Source organism: Diplotaxodon limnothrissa, linkage group LG20 (assembly GCF_057381915.1).
Source record: "Diplotaxodon limnothrissa isolate DT_005_m linkage group LG20, D_limnothrissa_male_GT1.1, whole genome shotgun sequence".
NCBI lineage: Eukaryota > Metazoa > Chordata > Actinopteri > Cichliformes > Cichlidae > Diplotaxodon > Diplotaxodon limnothrissa.
This window is the reverse complement of record NC_140615.1, coordinates 16548164-16568136: the sequence shown is the minus strand read 5'-3', so window position 1 is coordinate 16568136 and position 19973 is coordinate 16548164. Positions and strand designations below refer to the sequence as shown.

Genomic DNA, 19973 nt, shown 5'->3' with positions numbered 1-19973 from the left:
AATGTATAAGAGTGATAAGGTATTACTCTGAGTAAAATATAGTCTTTAAAGCATAAATATTCAATATCTTGCGGTTGTCGTCTTGTTATTTTCAATGTGTCAGTATAGATGGTCGTTGAGACACCAGAATCTCAGTTGTAGTAGTTCTAAGCTGGTCTGTTTAGTCTTCATCTTAAAGATGCTCAACTTTACAAATAAAAAAACTATTAGATTTCATTTATTATCTTTTGTGTTTATTTCTTCTCATGGTTGTAGCTTTTTTTTCTGCAGCTAATTTAGGGCTAATTTTCACAGTCATGACAACTGTTCACAGAACACATTTTTCTATAAGTCACCCAATTTGTTTATTTTTCTTAAACTTAAGAATAATTAAGGTTGTGACTGTTGTGAGTGTCAGGTGGGTGATCTTTCAGTCTGTTTAGCTACATTTTGTACATTTTGTTTTAAGACTAGCCTCTTGAGCCCCAGCACCTCCGGTGCCAGGGGCAAAAAGGGGTGAGATCTTGTTTATTTGGCTGTAACAAGAGCTTGGTAATAAAAGTCCCGTTAACCTCTGAATCTCAGCTAAGAGCTCATATAAACCATTTCTACAACCTCCAAACACAGTGAAAGCAGCAAACTAGTCAAAGCCTGGCACATTTGTCAAAAAAATCAACACACTGATTCAGAAACTGATTCAGAAAAGTTTGTTCAAAAAACAAACATTTTAGGCATGTAAATAAAGTTAAATCATTTCTGCTGTTCAATAAATTTCAACTGACATATATTGCCAAAATGTAGCAAACTGCAAAAAGCCTGGCTTTCTATTCATTAAAAGTGCTGCAGTCTTTGACTGTTTCACTTCAGGAGCGTTAATCTCTTCACAGATAATGTCGATATGTTGATTCCTTTTTTTCTGGAGTTAAATGTGAACCGAAGCATATTTTCAAACTGTTTATGTGCAATAAAATCCAAAAATAAATTATACTTACTTTTTCTTTATTCCAGCCTCTGTAACTTTGATCTAGTAACATTTGCTGCAATATTTACACCTCTGATGAAATCTCACAAATATTAGCTTTATTTTGATACCAAGATTGTTTAAACAGAGTTTGTAATTGCAGAAAAATACAGGCTCAGAAAGCCACTTGGTGAATAACAGGCTAGTCAGCATTAGCATGCCATTTGAAATCAGGATGAATTATGGGTGTATTGCTGACTAAAACTTACTAGCCAATATTACTGTTGAGCTGACATTACATTTTGTTCTTACCATGGGAAACTGGATAGATGAATACCACTGACATAAAATGAGTGACATTTTTAGGTTTGCTCCTCTGAGTACATCTAATGCCTGAGAGATAAGCTGTTTCATCAACAAGACGTTTTGAGAGTCACTGGAGTTCTGAAACTGAAACAACGTTCTCTATTATGACTTAAGAATTTATGCCAATGGTCAAAATTAGAGCAGGTGCTTACTACAAATGTTAACCCGAGTCAGGCCATCGTTGAGGCACTGACAGACCGGCTAGTGCAGCTTTTATAAGACTGACAGACCTACTAAGGCCTCGGATGCTTGGTTAGGAGTTAGCCAAGGGCCACTGAGAAGAGAGCCAACGATACACCCAAAGGGACTAATTTGTAAGCAGTGACCCTCATGTCATATGTAAACATCACAGCCAGCATTGCTGTTAGAGGCCTTGCTGAGGGATCATGGTGTAGGATTAAGTCTGCTGTGTAGCTGAAGCTGAAATAGATACAGCAGAGACATAGTGGTCCTCAAGTGATCCCGATGACAATTACCGTACAGAGTCTCAAGTGTCATATGTCCAGAGAAGGAACCAGTTGGGACTTAGAAGCCATATACACAGTGTTGTTTATTTGGAAATATAAAATGAGAAATCATGTTTCTTAACAACAGAAATCATGTCTGTCCACAGCCTGTTTGTTTGTTTGTTTTTATTATTGTTGTTTGGTTTACACACTTGTTACCTCCAAATCATGCTTATTGTAGATGCTGTCCACACACACACACATGCACACACACACTTATTGGAATCAATGTTTTTAAAAATAGATAAACCAAATGTAACTTCTCATAAAATTTCCACTCTAAAAATCTAATATGTAGAAAGAACAATAAACATAATAAAAAGTTTACTGCAAGTTCTGAAGTCTGCAGAATCACGAACTTGGTGTGATGCCTTGTTACATAGAACACACATGAAAATATTATTTTAATCTTCTTTTCATGTATGTGAGAAGCAGCACATACATGTGAAAAAGTGTAAGCCTCCTTTCATATTACCTTAAGTTTTGAATATTTATCACAGTCACATGTTTCAGATCAGCAAAAAAATTTAAGATTAGACAAACATAACCAAAGTAAATATAAAATGCAGTTTTTAAATGACGATTTCATAGATTAATGCAGAAAGGTTATCCAAACCTCCCTGGTCCTGTGTGAAAAAATTATTGCCCCTCTTGTTAAAGAGTTATTCACAGATGAATTAACTGTGAATAACTACATTTTTTGGAAAGCTCAGTTCAGTTTGACACTCTGGCCTGATTACTGGTAGAATTGGTGAATCAAGTAATCAGTTAAATAGAACCTGACTGACAAAGTGAAACAGGCTAGAAGACCTCAAAAATCAACACATCATGCCACGATCTAAAATAACACCTGAGAAACAAAATCACTGACATCTGTTAGTCTGGAAAGGGTTACAAGCCATTTCTAAGGCTTTGGGACTCCAGCGATCCACAGTCAGGGTCATTATACACAAATAGGGAAAACCTGGAACAGTGGTGAGCTTCCCAGGAGTGACTAGCCGACCAAAATTACCTCAAGAGTGGAGCTAAAATTCATTCAGGAGGTCACAAAAGACCCCATTGTGGCTGAATTATGAAAATTCTCCAAAGATGAGTGGCCCAAAATTCCTTCACAGCGCTGTAAAAGACTCATTGCTAGTTGTTGCAAATGCTTGATTGCAGTTGTTTCTATTAACGGTGGCCCAACCAGTTATTAACTAATAAACACATTTCATTTAAAATGTGGATCTGAAAAAATAGGAAATTAGGAAGGGGGCAAAAACACACCACTCTACAGTCAGTGAGCCAAATTCCTCCACTGGCTTTGCTACTAATACACTGCCTGTATTAGTTTTTGTATGACAGGCCTGGAAGTGCACTTGGGTCCCAGAGTGAATTGAAAGAAGACCCCAGTTTGGCTACGTTCACACTGCAGGTGTTAATGCTCAATTCCGATTTTTTGATCAAATCCGATTTTTGTGTCTGCTTGTTCACACTACAAATAAAATGCGACAGCAAACGCGCTCTAGTGTGAACGCTCAAAGCGGCCCGCATGCGCAAAAGAAGACGTCACACGTCACACACAACACGCTCTGTACACCCAGAGCAAACCATATTGTTTGACTGATGGGCCTTCGGACTTTAGAATTAAACTAATCAGATTATACAGTACATAAAATATACGTGAAAGTAAAATGTTCACGTTTCCCCAACGTTGTCTTCCCAACAGTTTCACTAACATCTACACTTATTGGCCAGGAAGCGTTCGCGATGTCTTCTCCAGAACTGATAATTGGCGTCTGTCTTGTGTCAGTGACGTAAAAGACGGATTTAATGCGACATGACCGTTCAAACAGCAGTCGCTTTCTAAAACATCGGATATGTATCGGAATCAGTACCACATACGAAAGTGACCCAGATCGGATTTGAAAATATCGAATTTGTGCCGTTCACACTGTCATACCATGATCGGATATGGGTCGCATAGGGTCCAAAAAATCGGATTTGATGCGCTTTCGCCTGCAGTGTGAACGTAGCCTTTGTGTACTGTCCTAAAAATATAGTAAAGTTGGAGTAGAGTTGGAAAAACACATTAAAGACTCTGGTCAGTCTGGTTCTTCCATCCTCAGATCCTGAAACATTCCAATCAGAAAGCAACACTGGTGTCCCGTGTACGTGAACAGCAACAGCAAGACATCTATCAGTGGAGAACAAGCTGCATGAGATTATGCATGTAACCTTGTTAAAGAAAGGTCAATAAAGTATGGCAGATGGGGTACAAAAAATAACTCGTGAGGTCATGAATTTGATCTGTTTTATGTAACTGTGTGTATTTCAGCCGTGACCTGCAATCACAGCATTGTAAGATGGTGAAAGATGTCTATCTGTGAATGGTACTCATGACCAATCGTCACTGATCAGTGGTCATGACAATTTGCATATTAATGATCGTCAGTGGTGCTAGTTTCATTCATTATGCAGATTTACTGTGTATAAATTTGGGGAAACCTGCATTCAGCTGAGACTGAAGAAGAATGTTTCTCCCGCTGAAAACGCTGCGTCCAGATAAACAGAATCAACTTCTTGGGGTTTCTCTTTGTACATAAGACAGAAATAACCATATAACTACAGAACATATAATCATGAATTGTATATTTTTGCACGCTAGGTACACACACTTTTTTTTAAATGTTTAGTTTTTACATATAAGAACATAAAGAAAAATCATCTGGTCTTCATCATTATTACACCATGTCATTGTTTATTTCACAGAAACTAAGTGAAAATACAAAAGCAGTGTATGAAAAACTAGAAGCACTCTGCTGCAACTGCGTTAATTGTTTTCTGTATGTCAGTTTCTCATTGTTTCGGTTTCTCTGCAACCGTCTCTGTTCCCTCCTTTTTTTATTGTTTTGCATCTGTTTTCTCATTTTATGCTGTTTTTGCAGGAATCAAACATAAATTTCATAGATGAAGCTGTTGAGCAATTATTAGGTCATTTGTATTTCTGGTGGACGTAAATTCAAATAAAATTCAACTCTGTCCCTGCAGGCACAGTCTATGTGTTATACTACTCAAAACCTCAAATATACTGTATGTACTAGTGGTGCACGGTTTTAAGTCACGGATCGGATTTTTGGATCAGCAAAAAAAGAAAAAAGACATAAATTTAACATTTACTTATTGAATTATTTTTTGTCTGTTAAAAACATTCAACTCAACACTCATTCCACTCAATTATTTAAAAAAATATGGTACAATATAGGGCAGTACAGGGCTTTGTATCTACCACTAAATTCAATTCAATTCAATTGTATTTATAAAGCACCAAATCACAACAACAGTTGCCTCAAGGTGCTTTATATTGTAAGTTAGACCCTACAATAATACATACCGCTCATTCTATCGCACTCTGCTGTGATATAATGAGCTGTCACGGTCACGTAGCTTTCCATTGCTACACCCATTTGTAGTAGTTAAGGCAACAGAAGATGCCTGGGACAGTTCAGCCATAACTTTAAACACCCCAATAGCTTTTGTAATAGCTTTTGTAATAGCTTTAGCCTGGTCAGATTGGGCAGCAAAGGGCTGCCTAAATACCGCAAACTCCTCTGCTCCGCCACTTGGACCTAAATACCGCAAATTCCTCTGCTCCGCCACTTGGACCGCTAAGCTGGCCATAACTATCGCTTGACAGATCCACCACGCGCACCCTACACATACTTTTTTTTCTTCTTTTTCGAATCTTCTGATCACGTGCATGCCGACCTGTGGAGTGGGATCAGTTCAGATTACGAATCAACCTTGATCCGTTGCACCACTAGTATGTACCATAAGGTACACGTATTTTAACATACAGTCTGTATCATCCCATATACAAAAAAGACATTACCTTAAAAATAATTAGGTTGTATTGTTAACTTTTATTTAACTTAAATTTCTTTAGTAAGAGTAGCCTGAGCCAAGATAGGCAACATGAATCAGGAACCTCAAAGACTTGAGGAAAGCCCAGAGAAGCACAGGGAGAACATGCAAACTCAAAACACAGGGCCATCTTCTCCTGAGGCACCTCTGCCAATCACCACGCACCAATTTACTGTTACTATATAATTTTTTTATTAGTTAAATGCAACAAATACATGCAGAAAACTCCCGTTTTATTTTTTGTCTGTTTTGTGTACTAGCAGCAAGATGGTGCTGCTTCCTCACAGCAAGAAAGTTCTGGATTCACAGAGTCCTTTACCTCCATATCTGGTGGGTTTCTTTAGTTTCCTTCCACAGTCTAACGATGTTCCTGGTAGTTTTATTGATGATTTTCAGTTCAAATGTGAGATGGATATTTTGAATGGTCAGTAAGACAAGACATTTGCTAGTCTTAGGATGCTTTTACACAAGGACAAAGGCATCAGAATGATATTAAAGATCACTGCAAACCACACGCTGGCTTTGAGCTACATCATATATTTTTATTGTTTTTAAGCAATAAGGAGCTACAAAATCCAGAGAAATGCTGCTTTCTTTTTTCCCTTTTCCCCCGACTTTTACTGCTGATCATTACCCGGTACCTTCTTCAGCCAGTCCTTCTCCACATATGCTCTCACATCTCCCACTGAACACCTTTTTCCTGCATCCAGAGCCAGGAGTTTACCAAACATCTCCATGGCTACTGGAGTGAACCTTTTCCACAAAGGAGGGATGTCCTCCTCAGCGTTAGATCGATTTTCCATTCTCCACCAATCTGCAAACTCTTCGTAGAAGTCATCCGAGTCCACACAGCGTTCCCAGGGGAAGTAGCCTGTGAGGATGCAGAAGATAACCACGCCAAATGCCCAGGTATCCAGACTTGGCTCCACACTCAGAGGTGGAGCAGTCACCTCTTTCTGGCCCTCGGGCAGAGCTACAGAACAAAGTTCAGGGGCCATATAGGGAAGGATTCCTGTGATAAAACGTATCAGGGTTCCTCTCTTCTGGGCAAGTCCAAAGTCCGCCAGCTTCACCTGGCAGCAGAGATTGTCCAGCAGAAGAATATTTTCAGGCTTCACATCACGGTGGACCAAGCCATGGGTGTGGATGAACTCCAAAGCACTGGCGATCTGAAGGACACAGCGTTTTACTGAGGATTCTGGGATACCCACCTAGAACAAATGAAATTGGAGATGGGCTTGTGACCCTAATATAGAAGCTGGATACAGTCGTTTTTAATATATTTCTAGTGCTCATCATTTCTTTCACCAAACATTAAACATCTAAATGTTTTCTTCTGATGAATGTGAGTTCAAGAAATTTGGAAAACCATTCATATTGGTTGTGAAAGGTTTAATTCAGTCAGCCTAAGTTCAAATTAACCCGGTCCGTTAGAATCTTTTAATTCTGTATATTTGATGGGTCTGCCTCTTAATGTTGTAAAATGTCCCAAGTTTATCTTAGGAAGATTTGAATACAGCCATGGCTTATGGACAGCGCTGAAGGGGTCGTCCCCAGATTTCCAGGGCCAACAGCAGAAATCTACTGATTTTCATTTTGATTGACTGTTTTTTTTTTTGTTTTTTTTTTTTGAGATACAGTGAGATACATTTTCCTTTACATTCCTTTGGTGGCCAGAAGATACATCTTAAGTACATTATTGTATCAACTCTGTCCCTGCAGAGGGACTCAAACATCTTTAGAAAACACACAGAAACACAGGAAACACACATAAACCCGTCAAATGCAGGGCCCTTTTCTCCTGAGGCAACACTGCTAACCACTGAGCCAATATGTTGGCTTACGACAAAATACCTGCAAAACTAATAATATTGCCATCAAATTCAACTGCACTCTGTAGTTCAATTCACAGTTGACGTCTTAACACACTAAAGTCAGATGGTGCACATGTGACAGTAAATTCAAGTAAATGCTTACATTACATTACAATCTTACAAACCCACTATTATGGCTCTAGTTGTAGTCTTATTTTGCAATTGTTTGACTCACTTTTGGTTGAATGACAGCAAAAAGGTCCCTTCCAATGATCAGCTCCTGGGCAAAGCAGTAATGCTCATTAGACTGGAAGGCGATGCCAAAAAGACCCACAATGCAGGGGTGGCAGGACAGGTGCAAGGAGATGCAGTACTCTCGCAGAAAGCCCTGCAGCTTAGTTGAAGTTTTGGGCATCACTTTCAATGCCATGGGAGTCCCTGCAGATCATTCATGTTTTTGTAATTAGTATCCCAGTTCATACACATGTTTGTGTTACTTTGTTAAACAGATAAATCAAACTGATGACAGTTGAATATGATAATTATTTAAGACACAACAACAGAGTATTTCCAAAACGTAGGCTAGCGTGTATGGGTCACCCCCATACACGCTAGCTGTTTCCAAATTGAGAACCTCCAGGCCTCAAGCCAGCCACCCTTTGCAACCCCATGCTATGCATTCAGGCTGTCTACTTTGTCTCCACTGACACCTTTATTGCTCCGCTTTGATTTGACTCAATTGCACTGGGTCATTCAGGTTTCAAGATTTGCACAGAATCAGAAGACATCATACACCTTATGTTTTCTTCAAGTAGCAGTTTTCCCAAATTTTTAACCTGAGGTTTCTTCACTAAAGCATTCTCTCTCTCAGTAGCTTTTATTTTATTTCAACCCACAGAGATGTCTGGCATGACAAAAAGAACAACTTTGGTGACTTTTGGTAGACTATAAATGACTACGTGTTTTTGGTCTTAAGTCTGTTGAATATATACTTTTCAGAAACATTATATGTCATCATATATTGCATCCTTTTGTGATAATACAACAGCTAAGTGCAAATAAAAAACAATTTTCTGCCATGTATTAAGAAATTTTAAAACTCCTAACATTAAAGAAGGTAAATTCTGTAACTGATTTCTCCTGGGAAACAAAAGATTTTTATAACACATAGAAGGAAACCGGTTATACTCTTCTTTAAGAAGAATAAGTGCAGTCATACCTCTAAAGCGATGTGTAACCAGGAGCACTTTCCCATATTTCCCTCGTCCGATCTCTTTGATGACGTTGAAGTGTTCTTGGATTTCCAGGTGACTGAGGCTCTGTGCTGTCAGCTCCATCAACTCATCAATCAGGTTGCCATCAGGGAGGTCCAGCTCAATCATCTTTAGCCAAACATAAAGCAAAAACAAAGCAAGTGCTTTTTCAAATTTAAAATTGCTCTCCCACGAAAAAACAAACAATCAAAAAAACTCAATCCCTTGTTTGTGCAAGCAGCTTGTTGCATGCCATCGAAATTTTGGTCAGAGCTGATGTGATAGAGCCACATAGGGTGTGTGCACAGCCATTAAATACTTTAAAAATATTAACTATGTTAAGATTTTGTTAAAGTTTGAAAAGATAAAAATACTGATTTAAATCCCAAGTTAAGAACATAAATGAGCATATTAAACAAAAGTTTGACTCTGAATCTTTATCCATGGTTAAATCAAAAGCCAGAGCTGAAATTTTTAACCTGAGGTTTGAGACGCCAGCACAATATTCTGCAAGAAAAACCAAATCTACGATTTCAGGTGAAGTAAGAGTGCAGTTTTTTCAAGAAATGGCTCTTTTGTTTCTGAAAAACTTTAATTTCCAGTGTCAAATAAAATTTATACTATCATTCATACTATTAGGGTATTTTTTGATCAAGAACATCTACCAATCCAGTCAGATGGTTGTTATTTATTTATTTTTTAAATCACACACATTGTTATACTTGCTATGCATGAGTAAAACTTTTGAATGACATTTACATTTTTCGCCGAAAACAAAAAATGGGATTGCAGATTTTTTTAGTACCTGTTTTGTCAGTGGTTTGCCATCTTTAGCCATGATTATCATATTAACCATAATAAAATCTTACCTTTGCTCTTTACTGTTCTTGATAAAGTCACTGGAGTTTAAAAAATGGCAATCCAAACAGACACAAAAAATGCATAGGCTTAAACCACCATTCTTACAACTGACAAAATGCAGCTAATCAATATCCTGAACAAGTGCAGGTTAAATGTCTGTGCTACCTGTCCTTCACTTTCACTGCTGCTGCTGCACGAGTGGACTTGAAAGCTTTTCGTTTCCCAGCATGCAGCTTTCAAATGCTGCGATGGGGTCAGTGCCCACTTTGACAGCTGATTACAAACTGCCACTGGGGAGGGCACGCCCACGTAAACACACATACACGATCACACTAAAACCAACTGCACATGTGCATGTAGTATAAATCTATGAAAAACACAAATTTAAACACATTTTCATAAACCTTACTCAATCCTTCTTTTAATGGAAAAAGCAAATGAAATTACAGTTTCAATATTTGTGGCTCTGTCACACACACACACATACACACACACACATCCTCGCCCCAAACACACACACACAAACAGTGACTTTAGCCTTTTGACAAACCCCATGCAGAAACATGTTTCTTTGTGGTTGAATTAAAATCATCATAAATATAAGTATGGAAATAACCTGGAAATAATATTATTTTTTATTCTTTCCCAGTTACTCTGAAGCACATAAAACATTTCACCCAAATCTAGTTTTAATGGAGGAATGTAGCAAGTTGTGGATACTAGTACTTTTATATCTACCAGTTTTTGCCTGCTTCATACTTCACCAGTGTAGTTTAGATGAAAATATTCTTCTTAAACATATTAAACTCACTGACAGTTGTAAGTGCTTTAGAAAGTAACTTATTACAGGTTGAACTATACAAGAATGATAACAATATCTAAAGTTTATCTTCACTGACTGTAACTGTATCGAGGAAACTGAAATGAATGGACTTTTATTTAAGTATTTTTAGTGTGGTATTGCTACACTGACCTTTTGACTGGGATTTGTTACCACTTTACAAATGAGGCTGAGGTGTCCAAGTAAATATATCATATGACACATGGTTATGATACTCTGATTACATTGCAGATTGGACTCAGTGATCTGTATTTGGAAGAGAGAAAGCAGTTCGCTCTCGAGTTGCATGTTATTTTACTGTGCATGTCTAATGAATGTTGCCATACAGGGTTTGTTTTTACAGTAGCATAACTATAATGAGATTTTTCCTTCTGTACTACAGGAAATAACTAGAGCTGAATGTTGTCTGTGAAGGTTCTCAGTCATCCAGGTCATCGTAGTCAAAGGAGCTTGCAAAGAAAAGCGTCTGGACTTCTTTAAGACTTCTTTAACTTAAAGAAGTCTTAAAGAAGTCCAGACGCTTTTCTTTGCAAGCTCCTTTGACTAGAGCTGAATGTTGCTTTAACTGTATTGTAACTCTATATTTTTAGGGATATAAACATCGTGTCCTGCAATAGGGGGTAAATGGCTGCCATGATATGAAGTCAGACATGTGAATTCAAACTAATACTTTGCAAAGTCATCACGTGTGTTCCTAATGTCAAATAAAACACTCCTGTCCTGGACAGTTCTGGTGGAATGGCCTATGTTTTTATTTTGTTGGCTGTCTGCTCCACAATTTTTCTTGCTAGATGAATTTGCACCTGAAATGTAATGAACACATTGATGGTTTTTAGAAAGTACTAATTTTGGTCAACACATGCCTTCATCTAGTGTGATCGTGTCAAGCACCTGTAAAGCTATCAGATGATTTGGATTTTAGTGATCCTCTAATTTTCCATCTATCGTCATCAAAAGGATAAAATTTTTATTTATGCATTGCTTTGGTATTAAACAGTGAATACTTTCTGGTAGAAAAGGCCGGCTCATAACCGGCATGCCTCACATTTTACCTGTCTGTGCTCAATGTGCCAGGGTTGGTATGCATTTTTTTTAATCCTCCATTTTTAGACTTAGCTGACCAAATTGTGAATATTTGGTGTAGACTCTGCTTATTTGCAAACATCTACAATAGTTGAACGGTCAAAATTGAGGAAACCTCTCAGTTGTTTCTTTTCTTTTCTTTCTTTTTAAAAAAAACAAACAAACATTGTTAGCGTGCTATTCTGGGCATTACACACTAATACAACCCCAAAGAACTACCTGTTTGTCTACGCGATTCCTTGATTTGGTGTGCAAATATGCAGCTTTTCTTTCTTTTCTTTTGTTTTTGTTTGTTTTCTTAAATTTAATCAGTTTACAATAACTGACAGGTTTTTCATGTTTATTAAATTTTATATGGGCATAAAATAGCCTGTTAATCATCTGTGTGCAGAGCCTACTCGTCAAAGCAGAGCTGATAATTATGATTATAAAGGATTTTTATTTTAATAATAAATGCGTTGATATATGTTTGAAATAAGCGTAGCCTTGGATGCATGTTGTTGAAACTTTCACGTGGAAGTGGGTCTTTAAGGGGAAGACAACACCAGCCCGGTGGGAAGTTTACCATTGTGAGCCATGAATGCACTCAAGCTGTGGCACTTGAACAAACAAATCCTCCAGGCTGTCATCTACAACCCAGTGATGTGTCTGTGGTGGTTTTGCTGCACCTGTGTCTCTGTGACTGTGTGTGTATGTGTTTGTTGCCCCGTGTCATGAACACTTAATCTGAGGGCACAGAGCATCCATGCAAACAGAACTAACAACACAAAGAAACAGATACATTGGCGTGTTGGTCTCTGCAGGGCTACGGTGGGATAATGAGGTGTCACTCACTACTAACCGATTCAAGCGGTTCACACCAGGACAGGAGGAATGGTAACTGAACGTAGTATTTAGCACTTTTCCATCTTACTTGTTTTACAAAGTACTTGTGCAAGCTTGTGTCATTTACCCTGTCACACAAAGTTTTACAGGGTTTTTTTGTTTTGTTGTTTTTGTAAGTATGTGGACCTGATGAAACTATATATAGTGTATCTATTTTTTCACTTCTGTGGATTCCAAAAATATCCTGCTATGTTTGGCAGTAGTCAGCGAACATCATAGCAACGCTCTCTCGTCCTCAGTCACGCTGCCATCAGTGATTAAAGTTATGTAGTGGAGCATGTTTGAAGTTTATGATCATCATGTTACGCTGTCACCACTGACATGGAGTCATGTCATTTCTGGGATCTTTTTCATCCCAGGATGGTGCGCAGTAGTCTTCACGGCGCCAGACTGAATCCATATTACAGCTTCCTATCCCGTCTTTGATGCCCTCGTGTACTCACAAGAATTAAATTACAGAGCAGAGGAGTCTCACTTCTCAATATTCCTTTCACAGTTTGTAATTATTTCTAATAAAGATGTAGCCTTTAGCAATCATCACATGGATGCCAGTAGCACAGATGCCAGTAATATTACAGAGACTTTCAACAAAATATATGTTTTACCAGCAGGTAAAAATTATGCCACCACTATCATTACCAAATAAACTGCAGGAAAAATTCATATAGCCCACAGTTCTCTAAAGTCAGTGAAAATCTTTTAGGAACACATGGACATTTGGAGAATTCTGTTTATTTGCCATGTTGCACAGTCACACATGACTTCATACAAGATCACTTTCAGCCTTGTGATTCCAGAACTGAGAGCAGGTCTGGGATATGACTGGCTTTTGCTTAACAACCCAGCCTTGAAGTGGGTGAACTCTTTCACTCCATTAACAGTGAAGAACAGCTTGCAGCAGCAAGTCTGTCCAAATCAGCCGATAAGTTTATAAACTTTTAAACTCATCAGCTTCTCCCTTTGAAAGGTTTCATTTCACACATAGGAAAAATCCAAGTAAACTCCAAGTGAACCAAATTGCTTCCGAGTGTGATTACTGTGTATACATCTGCACAAACAAACTACACCAATAGGGAAAACAAACCAGAGTTTGATTTAAAGGGACGAAAGACTGTAGGCCTGAAAGTACCCTTATTTAATCCTGTGAGCTCCCAGACATCATTGGCAGTGAAGGTTCCTGATGTTGGTTATCATTGTATGATCTTTACCTTACAGTATAAAGTATGTTGAGTTGACTGTTTTTGTGATATAAATACAATTAGCTCCATAAATATTTGGACAGAGACAACTTTTTTTAAAAATGTTTGTTCTGTACATTACCACAATGAATTTTAAATGAAACAACTCAGATGCAGTTGAGGTGCAGACTTTCAGCTTTAATTCAGTGGGTTGAACAATTAGAATGCATAAAAATGTGAGGAACTAAAGAATTTTAACACAACCCCTTCATTTCAGGGGGTCAGAAGTAATTGGAGAAATTAACTGGAAAAAAAATTCATTTCTAATACTTAGTTAAAATCTCTTTGTTGGCAATGACAGCCTTAATTCTTGAACTCATGGACATCACCAGATGCTGGGTTTCCTTCTTCTTAATGCTCTGCTGTTTGTTTGTGGGACTTTCTGTCTGAAGTTTAGTCTTAAACAAGTGAAATGCATGCTTTATATTCCACTGCTTTGCTTTAATAAATTCCTGGGTTGCTTTGGCTTTATGTTTTGGGTCATTGTCTATCTGTATTATGAAGCGGTACCCCATCTGACTGTATTTTGATTGCCAGACAGTATGTCTCTGAACACCTGAGGATTCATTCGGCTGCTTCTGCCTTGTGTCACATCATCAATAAACACATCATTACTAAGTCATGCGTGTCGAAGCCATCACACTGTCTCTGCCATATTTTACAGATGATGTGATATTCTTTGGATCATTAGCTGTTCCACACCATCGCCATACATTTTTCTTTCCATCATTCTGGTAGAGGTTGATCTGGGTCTCTGTTCAAAGAATGTTTTTTCCAGCAGTGTGCAGGCTTTTTTGTCTCTCATGGACATCCAATATTGTAGCAATTTATTTATTGTAGCAATGGGTTTTCACAGCTTAAGTATGGCTAATTTCACCAGCAATTTGACAGCATTTTGTCTGTTCACAGCAAAATCTTCTAAACTGCAAATTGCATATTGCAGACACCACACCTCAAATCAATTTCAGGTCTTTTATTTGCTTCATTCCATTATATAACTATAACTGGAATATGTATCAGTTAACAGGTAAAAAAACAAAAAACTGTCAGAGTCTAAACATATATGGACCTAAGTTGAAAACTTGTTGAAGTTGAAGATGTTAAACCCAAATCAGTGTTATTAGAACATTTGTTATTTTTTTCATTACTTTTTGAGCATTATTTCCTTTATTGGATAGTGGAGCAGTGAAGATAGACAGAAAGACACACAATAAAGGGCTCATCAGTATCATGAGTGACATTTCACTTCTCTACCTTGCCAGAACCAATGCAGTAATAATATGACCGGATAAACATCATAAACCTGAAGGTAGCTACAGAAATGGATATTTCTGATAACTCTCTGTGGGTTCAAGAGCTTCCAAATATTCTGAGGCAAATATAATTTAGAGAAGCTTTAATGAATCAGTAATTTAATCTATATTGTAACTTTGAAAACCCTGCAAAAACTGTGTTTTTTAAATGAGTGACATTTTTTAAAATGTCTCAGAGTGACACTGAAAAACTAGTTCATGCATTTATTACTTCCAGGCTGGACGACTGTAATTCATTATTATCAGGATGTCCAAAAAACTCACTGAAAAGCCTTCAGCTAATCCAAAATGCTGCAGCAAGAGTACTGACAGGGACTAGAAAGAGAGAGCATATTTCTCCTGTTTTGGCTTCCCTTCATTGGCTTCCTGTTAAATCCAGAATTGAATTCAAAATCCTGCTCCTCACATACAAGGTCTTAAATAATCAGGCCCCATCTTATCTTAATGACCTTGTAGTACCATATCACCCTATTAGAGCACTTCGCTCTCGCTCTGCAGGCCTACTTGTTGTTCCTAGAGTATTTAAAAGTAGAATGGGAGGGAGAGCCTTCAGTTTTCAGGCCTCTTTTCTGTGGAACCAACTTCCAGTTTGGATTCAGGAGACAGACACTATCTCTACTTTCAAGATTAGGCTTAAAACTTTCCTTTTTGCTAAAGCATATAGTTAGGGCTGGACCAGGTGACCCTGAATCCTCCCTTAGTTATGCTGCAATAGACGTAGGCTGCCGGGGGATTCCCATGATGCATTGAGTTTTTCCTTTCCAGTCACCTTTCTCACTCACTATGTATTAATAGACCTCTCTGCATTGAATCATATCTGTTATTAATCTCTGTCTCTCTTCCACAGCATGTCTTTTATCCTGTCTTCCTTCTCTCACCCCAACCGGTCGCAGCAGATGGCCCCGCCCCTCCCTGAGCCTGGTTCTGCCGGAGGTTTCTTCCTGTTAAAAGGGAGTTTTTCCTTCCCACTGTCGCCAAAGTGCTTGCTCATAGAGGGTCATATGATTGTTGGGTTTTTCTCTGTATCTATGAAGCGCCTTGAGGCGACTTTTGTTGTGATTTGGCGCTATATAAATAAAGTTGAACTGAATTGAATAAAAATAAATTTCTTCCTTAAATCTATTGTCACTTTTAGGTCAGAGTTGGTCCTCTGGTATATAAATAGATGTCAGGTGTTTTGCATATCCTACATAGCTGTTCTGAACAATAGCCAAACAGACTACCAGTGACATTTAGTACAAGGCCTCAGTGTTACAATCTAGAAATTTATCCCTGTGTAAAATTACATTAATGTGTCATCACTCCCAAATGTGTCACTCTTATCGCAGACCAAATCTCACAGCTGTTCTCAACTGTGGCTTGGCCAGTAATGTGTGGCTGTGACTACAATCTTCCTGCATGCACGACTTTGCGTGCGTACATGATGTTTTCGTCATTTGGCTAGTTTAGACTTTCTTTTGTGGCTTAGCCTTTCTGTGCATGCATGGTGGTTTCACACACACTGCATATAACATACATTAAAGTACAGACATGTTTGGTAAGCACCTGCTGTGGAAGAAGAGATTCACTAATAAACAGCAATGACTTTGGGCGTAGGACTTTTAGGCGTGAGAAACTGCAACTCTGCAGTCCAACTCTTGGTGACAGATGGTTCGTGTTGTAACACAGTTGTTTATCGCTCTCTTTAGATCACAAACATGCACATACACCCACACACAGAGACACACAACTACACAAGACATTAAGAACATCCACAAACACGTTTTTAAATGCGGCTTTAACATTTCCAGCTGCTGCTTTTAAGTCCTGAACATTACACCTGCCAGAATGATCATTCAAGAAATACTACTTATACTGTTTTTCAAAACATACAAATTATATAACAAGCAGCACAGAGCAGTGGTGCAATGTTTCTGTGTGGAGCTTGCATGGTCTCCCCATGCTTGCCTCAGTTCTCTCCAGACACTCCAGCTTCATCCCACAGTTCAACAACATGTATTGGTAGGTTAACTGGCAATTCAGTCTCCAGTCTATAATAGATGGGAAACTGGTGTGCCCTACTTCTCGCCCTAAACACCTAGGATAGGCTTCATCCATCCATCCATTTTATTTCATGGATGGATGTCAATGGAAATTGAAACAAATTTGTCCTCATTGCACAAATGGTGGCTGCAAATCAGCAGCCCAAGATAGCACCAGTCATATCCACAGTGCTTTGGCTTTTATAGTGGGTGGGAGTGGTAGTGCTTTGTTCATACATTCTATTTATTGTGTAATTGGATGGTTAACTGTCTGTCTAACTCTTTGAAGTATAGTGTTAAAAAGGAAATTTTACCAAAATTGTACATGCCTCATTAACAGGTCTCGATTGGTAATCTGGCATACTGGGAATTTTCCCAGTGGGCTGATGCACTTTTGGGCCGACAGGCCAGCTTGAATGGCCGCTGTGCACCAGCAGCCCATTCAGTAATTTTCATTATTGACACTGGATTGTCCAATCAAATCTGCTAATGCTACCAGCCCCTCCCCTACCTTTACTGTGCACTTGTGCACTGTGTAGGAAACGTTTGGTGTGGAAGAAGTGGCGAAAAGATAGAGCTGAGAAGCTGAGACAAAACAATAGAAAGAAACTAAAAATATATACAGCAAAATGTGTCAAATTAACCGACATGTTAGCTGTCGGGGCTGTTGCACCATGAACAGTAGTACCTGCAACAACTAGTAACCAGGTCACAGTCACAGGATGCTGCTGCTAGTACCAACTGTGGAGAAGTGAGAAAGAGATGGAGGAAGCTGAAATTAACGTGGTAAGAAAATAGATGCAGGAACATAAGAATGAAGGAAGAGATGCAAGGATTAAACTAAAATGAATGGCTACTTTGACCAATGAGCCACTGCTAATATCTGTGTTCTATTATCACTAAAAGTTATCACTAAAAGGCAAACAGACAAAAACAGATTTCTGTGCCCAAAACTGATGTCATCTCTCGCACTAGTTCAGACACACAGAGGTCCCCAAACAAAACTGTAGATGGTGAAAAGCTTTGTCCAATTCACAAGAAAGCCCATCCTCTCTCAGTGTCCAGAGCATTTCGCATGAAAACACTGTTAGATAGGAAAACGTTCTTAAAAGAAAACGACTTTTGCTTCAGATGCTGTACCTCCTCTTCACACATAGCAAAGAACTGTAAAGCCAAGGTACAGTGTTCTGAGTGCAACGATGAGAAGCACTTCATGGCTGTCCACCCAGGACCAGCTCCCTGGCTAAAAGAAACCGAACCGGCAGCAGATTCAATGGTGGCAGGGAGCCTGACACCATTGAATCAGAGGAGATAACTTCTAAATGCACTCAGGTTTGTGGTGTGAATGAAGCAGGCAGTTCATGTTCTAAAATCTGTCTCGTTAATGTCTACCCAGCAGGCCACCCACATCAAGTAGTAAGGCTTTATGCCATCCATGATGAACAAAGTAAGTAATAGATCACTAGTACGTCCTGAGTTCTTCGAGTTGTTTAATGACTGCGGCCCTAGTTCCCCTTACTCGCTTAAGACATATGCAGGTACCAAAGAGACAATGGGTAGAAGAGCTACAGGTTATGTAGTGGCAGCTTTAGATGGTTCAGTCCACATCCCACTGCCTAGCCTAATTGAGTGCAAAAATATCCCAAATGACAGAGACGAGATCCCCACACCCTGTCACGGTCCGCTGTGACGGACCGAGTGGAGAGTGCGTGGAGGACTCAGGTGCAGACACGAGTGATAAGGAAGTGAACTTAAACAAAAGCGAGCCTTTTATTGTGGCTGATGAATACAAAAAGAAGCAAACCAGAATAAGGGCAGCACAAGAGCAATAACTAAACAGAAACCTAAACTGGGAATAAACTAAGGTAAGGCTATGACTTGGAATACAATAGACCGGGCATGGAAACACGGAGGGTGGGAACACAGACAACGCGACACAGACTGTACGAAACACAGAGACTAAATACACATGAGGGATGATCAGGGGAAGTGGATGCACACGGGGAACACAGGTGACACTGATAATCATAACAAGACACGGCAGGAGTGAACGTAACACTGATGGGAGATGGGCAAAGTAAAGCAGGAAGTACACAGAGGTTCAAACAGGAGGAGAGAGAGCACGGGGAGAACGCAGACATAACGGGTTGGGGAAAACATAGAATAAAGCACAAAGAGAGACGAGGGCTCATAAATACACAGAGGGGCACACAGGGGGTAAGAGTCACGAAGGGAAAACACATAAGGAACAACGTAACAGATCAACCCAGGAAGCATGGCCTAAATAAAGAACAAAATACAAAAATACATGAAAACTAAGAATACTGGGCCCACATGGCCCAGGACCATGACACCACCACCCCCTAAAGGGCTGGCCCCCGACAGCCCAAACCCGAGAAACAAAACACAAGCGAAACAGAAAACACCCCACCCAGGGCGGGAGGCGGGGGACCAGGACGGAGGGAACAAAACGAACCAAAAACAAGGAGCACGAGAACAAAACTGAGACCACAAATACACAAAAGAGTCCAGAACAGGAAGGCGAATGTCCAAAGAGGCCCGAAGGCCAACCCGAGAGGCGACAACACAAAAGTCCAGTCCAACCGTTCCGGAGGCCGGCCACGGGAAAGGTGGCCACGGTGACAGAACAGATCCGGAGGCCGACCGCGCGGAAGGCAGCGGCGGCGGCGAAGGCGGAGCAGTTCAGGGGGCCGGCCGCGCGGCAGGCAGCGGCGGCGGCGAAGCAGTTTAGGGGGCCGGCAGTGCGCAAGGCAGCAGCGGCGGCGAAGCAGTTCAGGGGGCCGGCAGTGCGCAAGGCGGCGGCGAAGCAGTTCAGGGGGCCGGCAGTGCGCAAGGCGGCGGCGAAGCAGTTCAGGGGGCCGGCAGTGCGCAAGGCAGCGGCGGCTCTCCAGTGTCAGGCGTACTGGCCGAGGCCCGGTGGGCACGGGA

At 39.8% G+C, this 19973-nt stretch overlaps 1 protein-coding gene across 1 annotated transcript; it reads right to left on the bottom strand.

The window, feature by feature from the left end:
* Window positions 1-6332: 6332 nt before the first annotated feature.
* On the bottom strand, window positions 6333-9730 carry LOC146610741 (serine/threonine-protein kinase SBK1). The gene is made up of 4 exons (XM_085344952.1): window positions 9652-9730; window positions 8749-8911; window positions 7765-7967; window positions 6333-6926 (listed from the first exon to the last, which is right to left on the bottom strand). The coding sequence occupies exons 2-4, from the start codon at window positions 8909-8911 to the stop codon at window positions 6333-6335; spliced, it is 960 nt and encodes a 319-aa protein (XP_085201078.1). The 5' UTR covers window positions 9652-9730.
* Between the last annotated feature and the right edge of the window lie 10243 nt (window positions 9731-19973).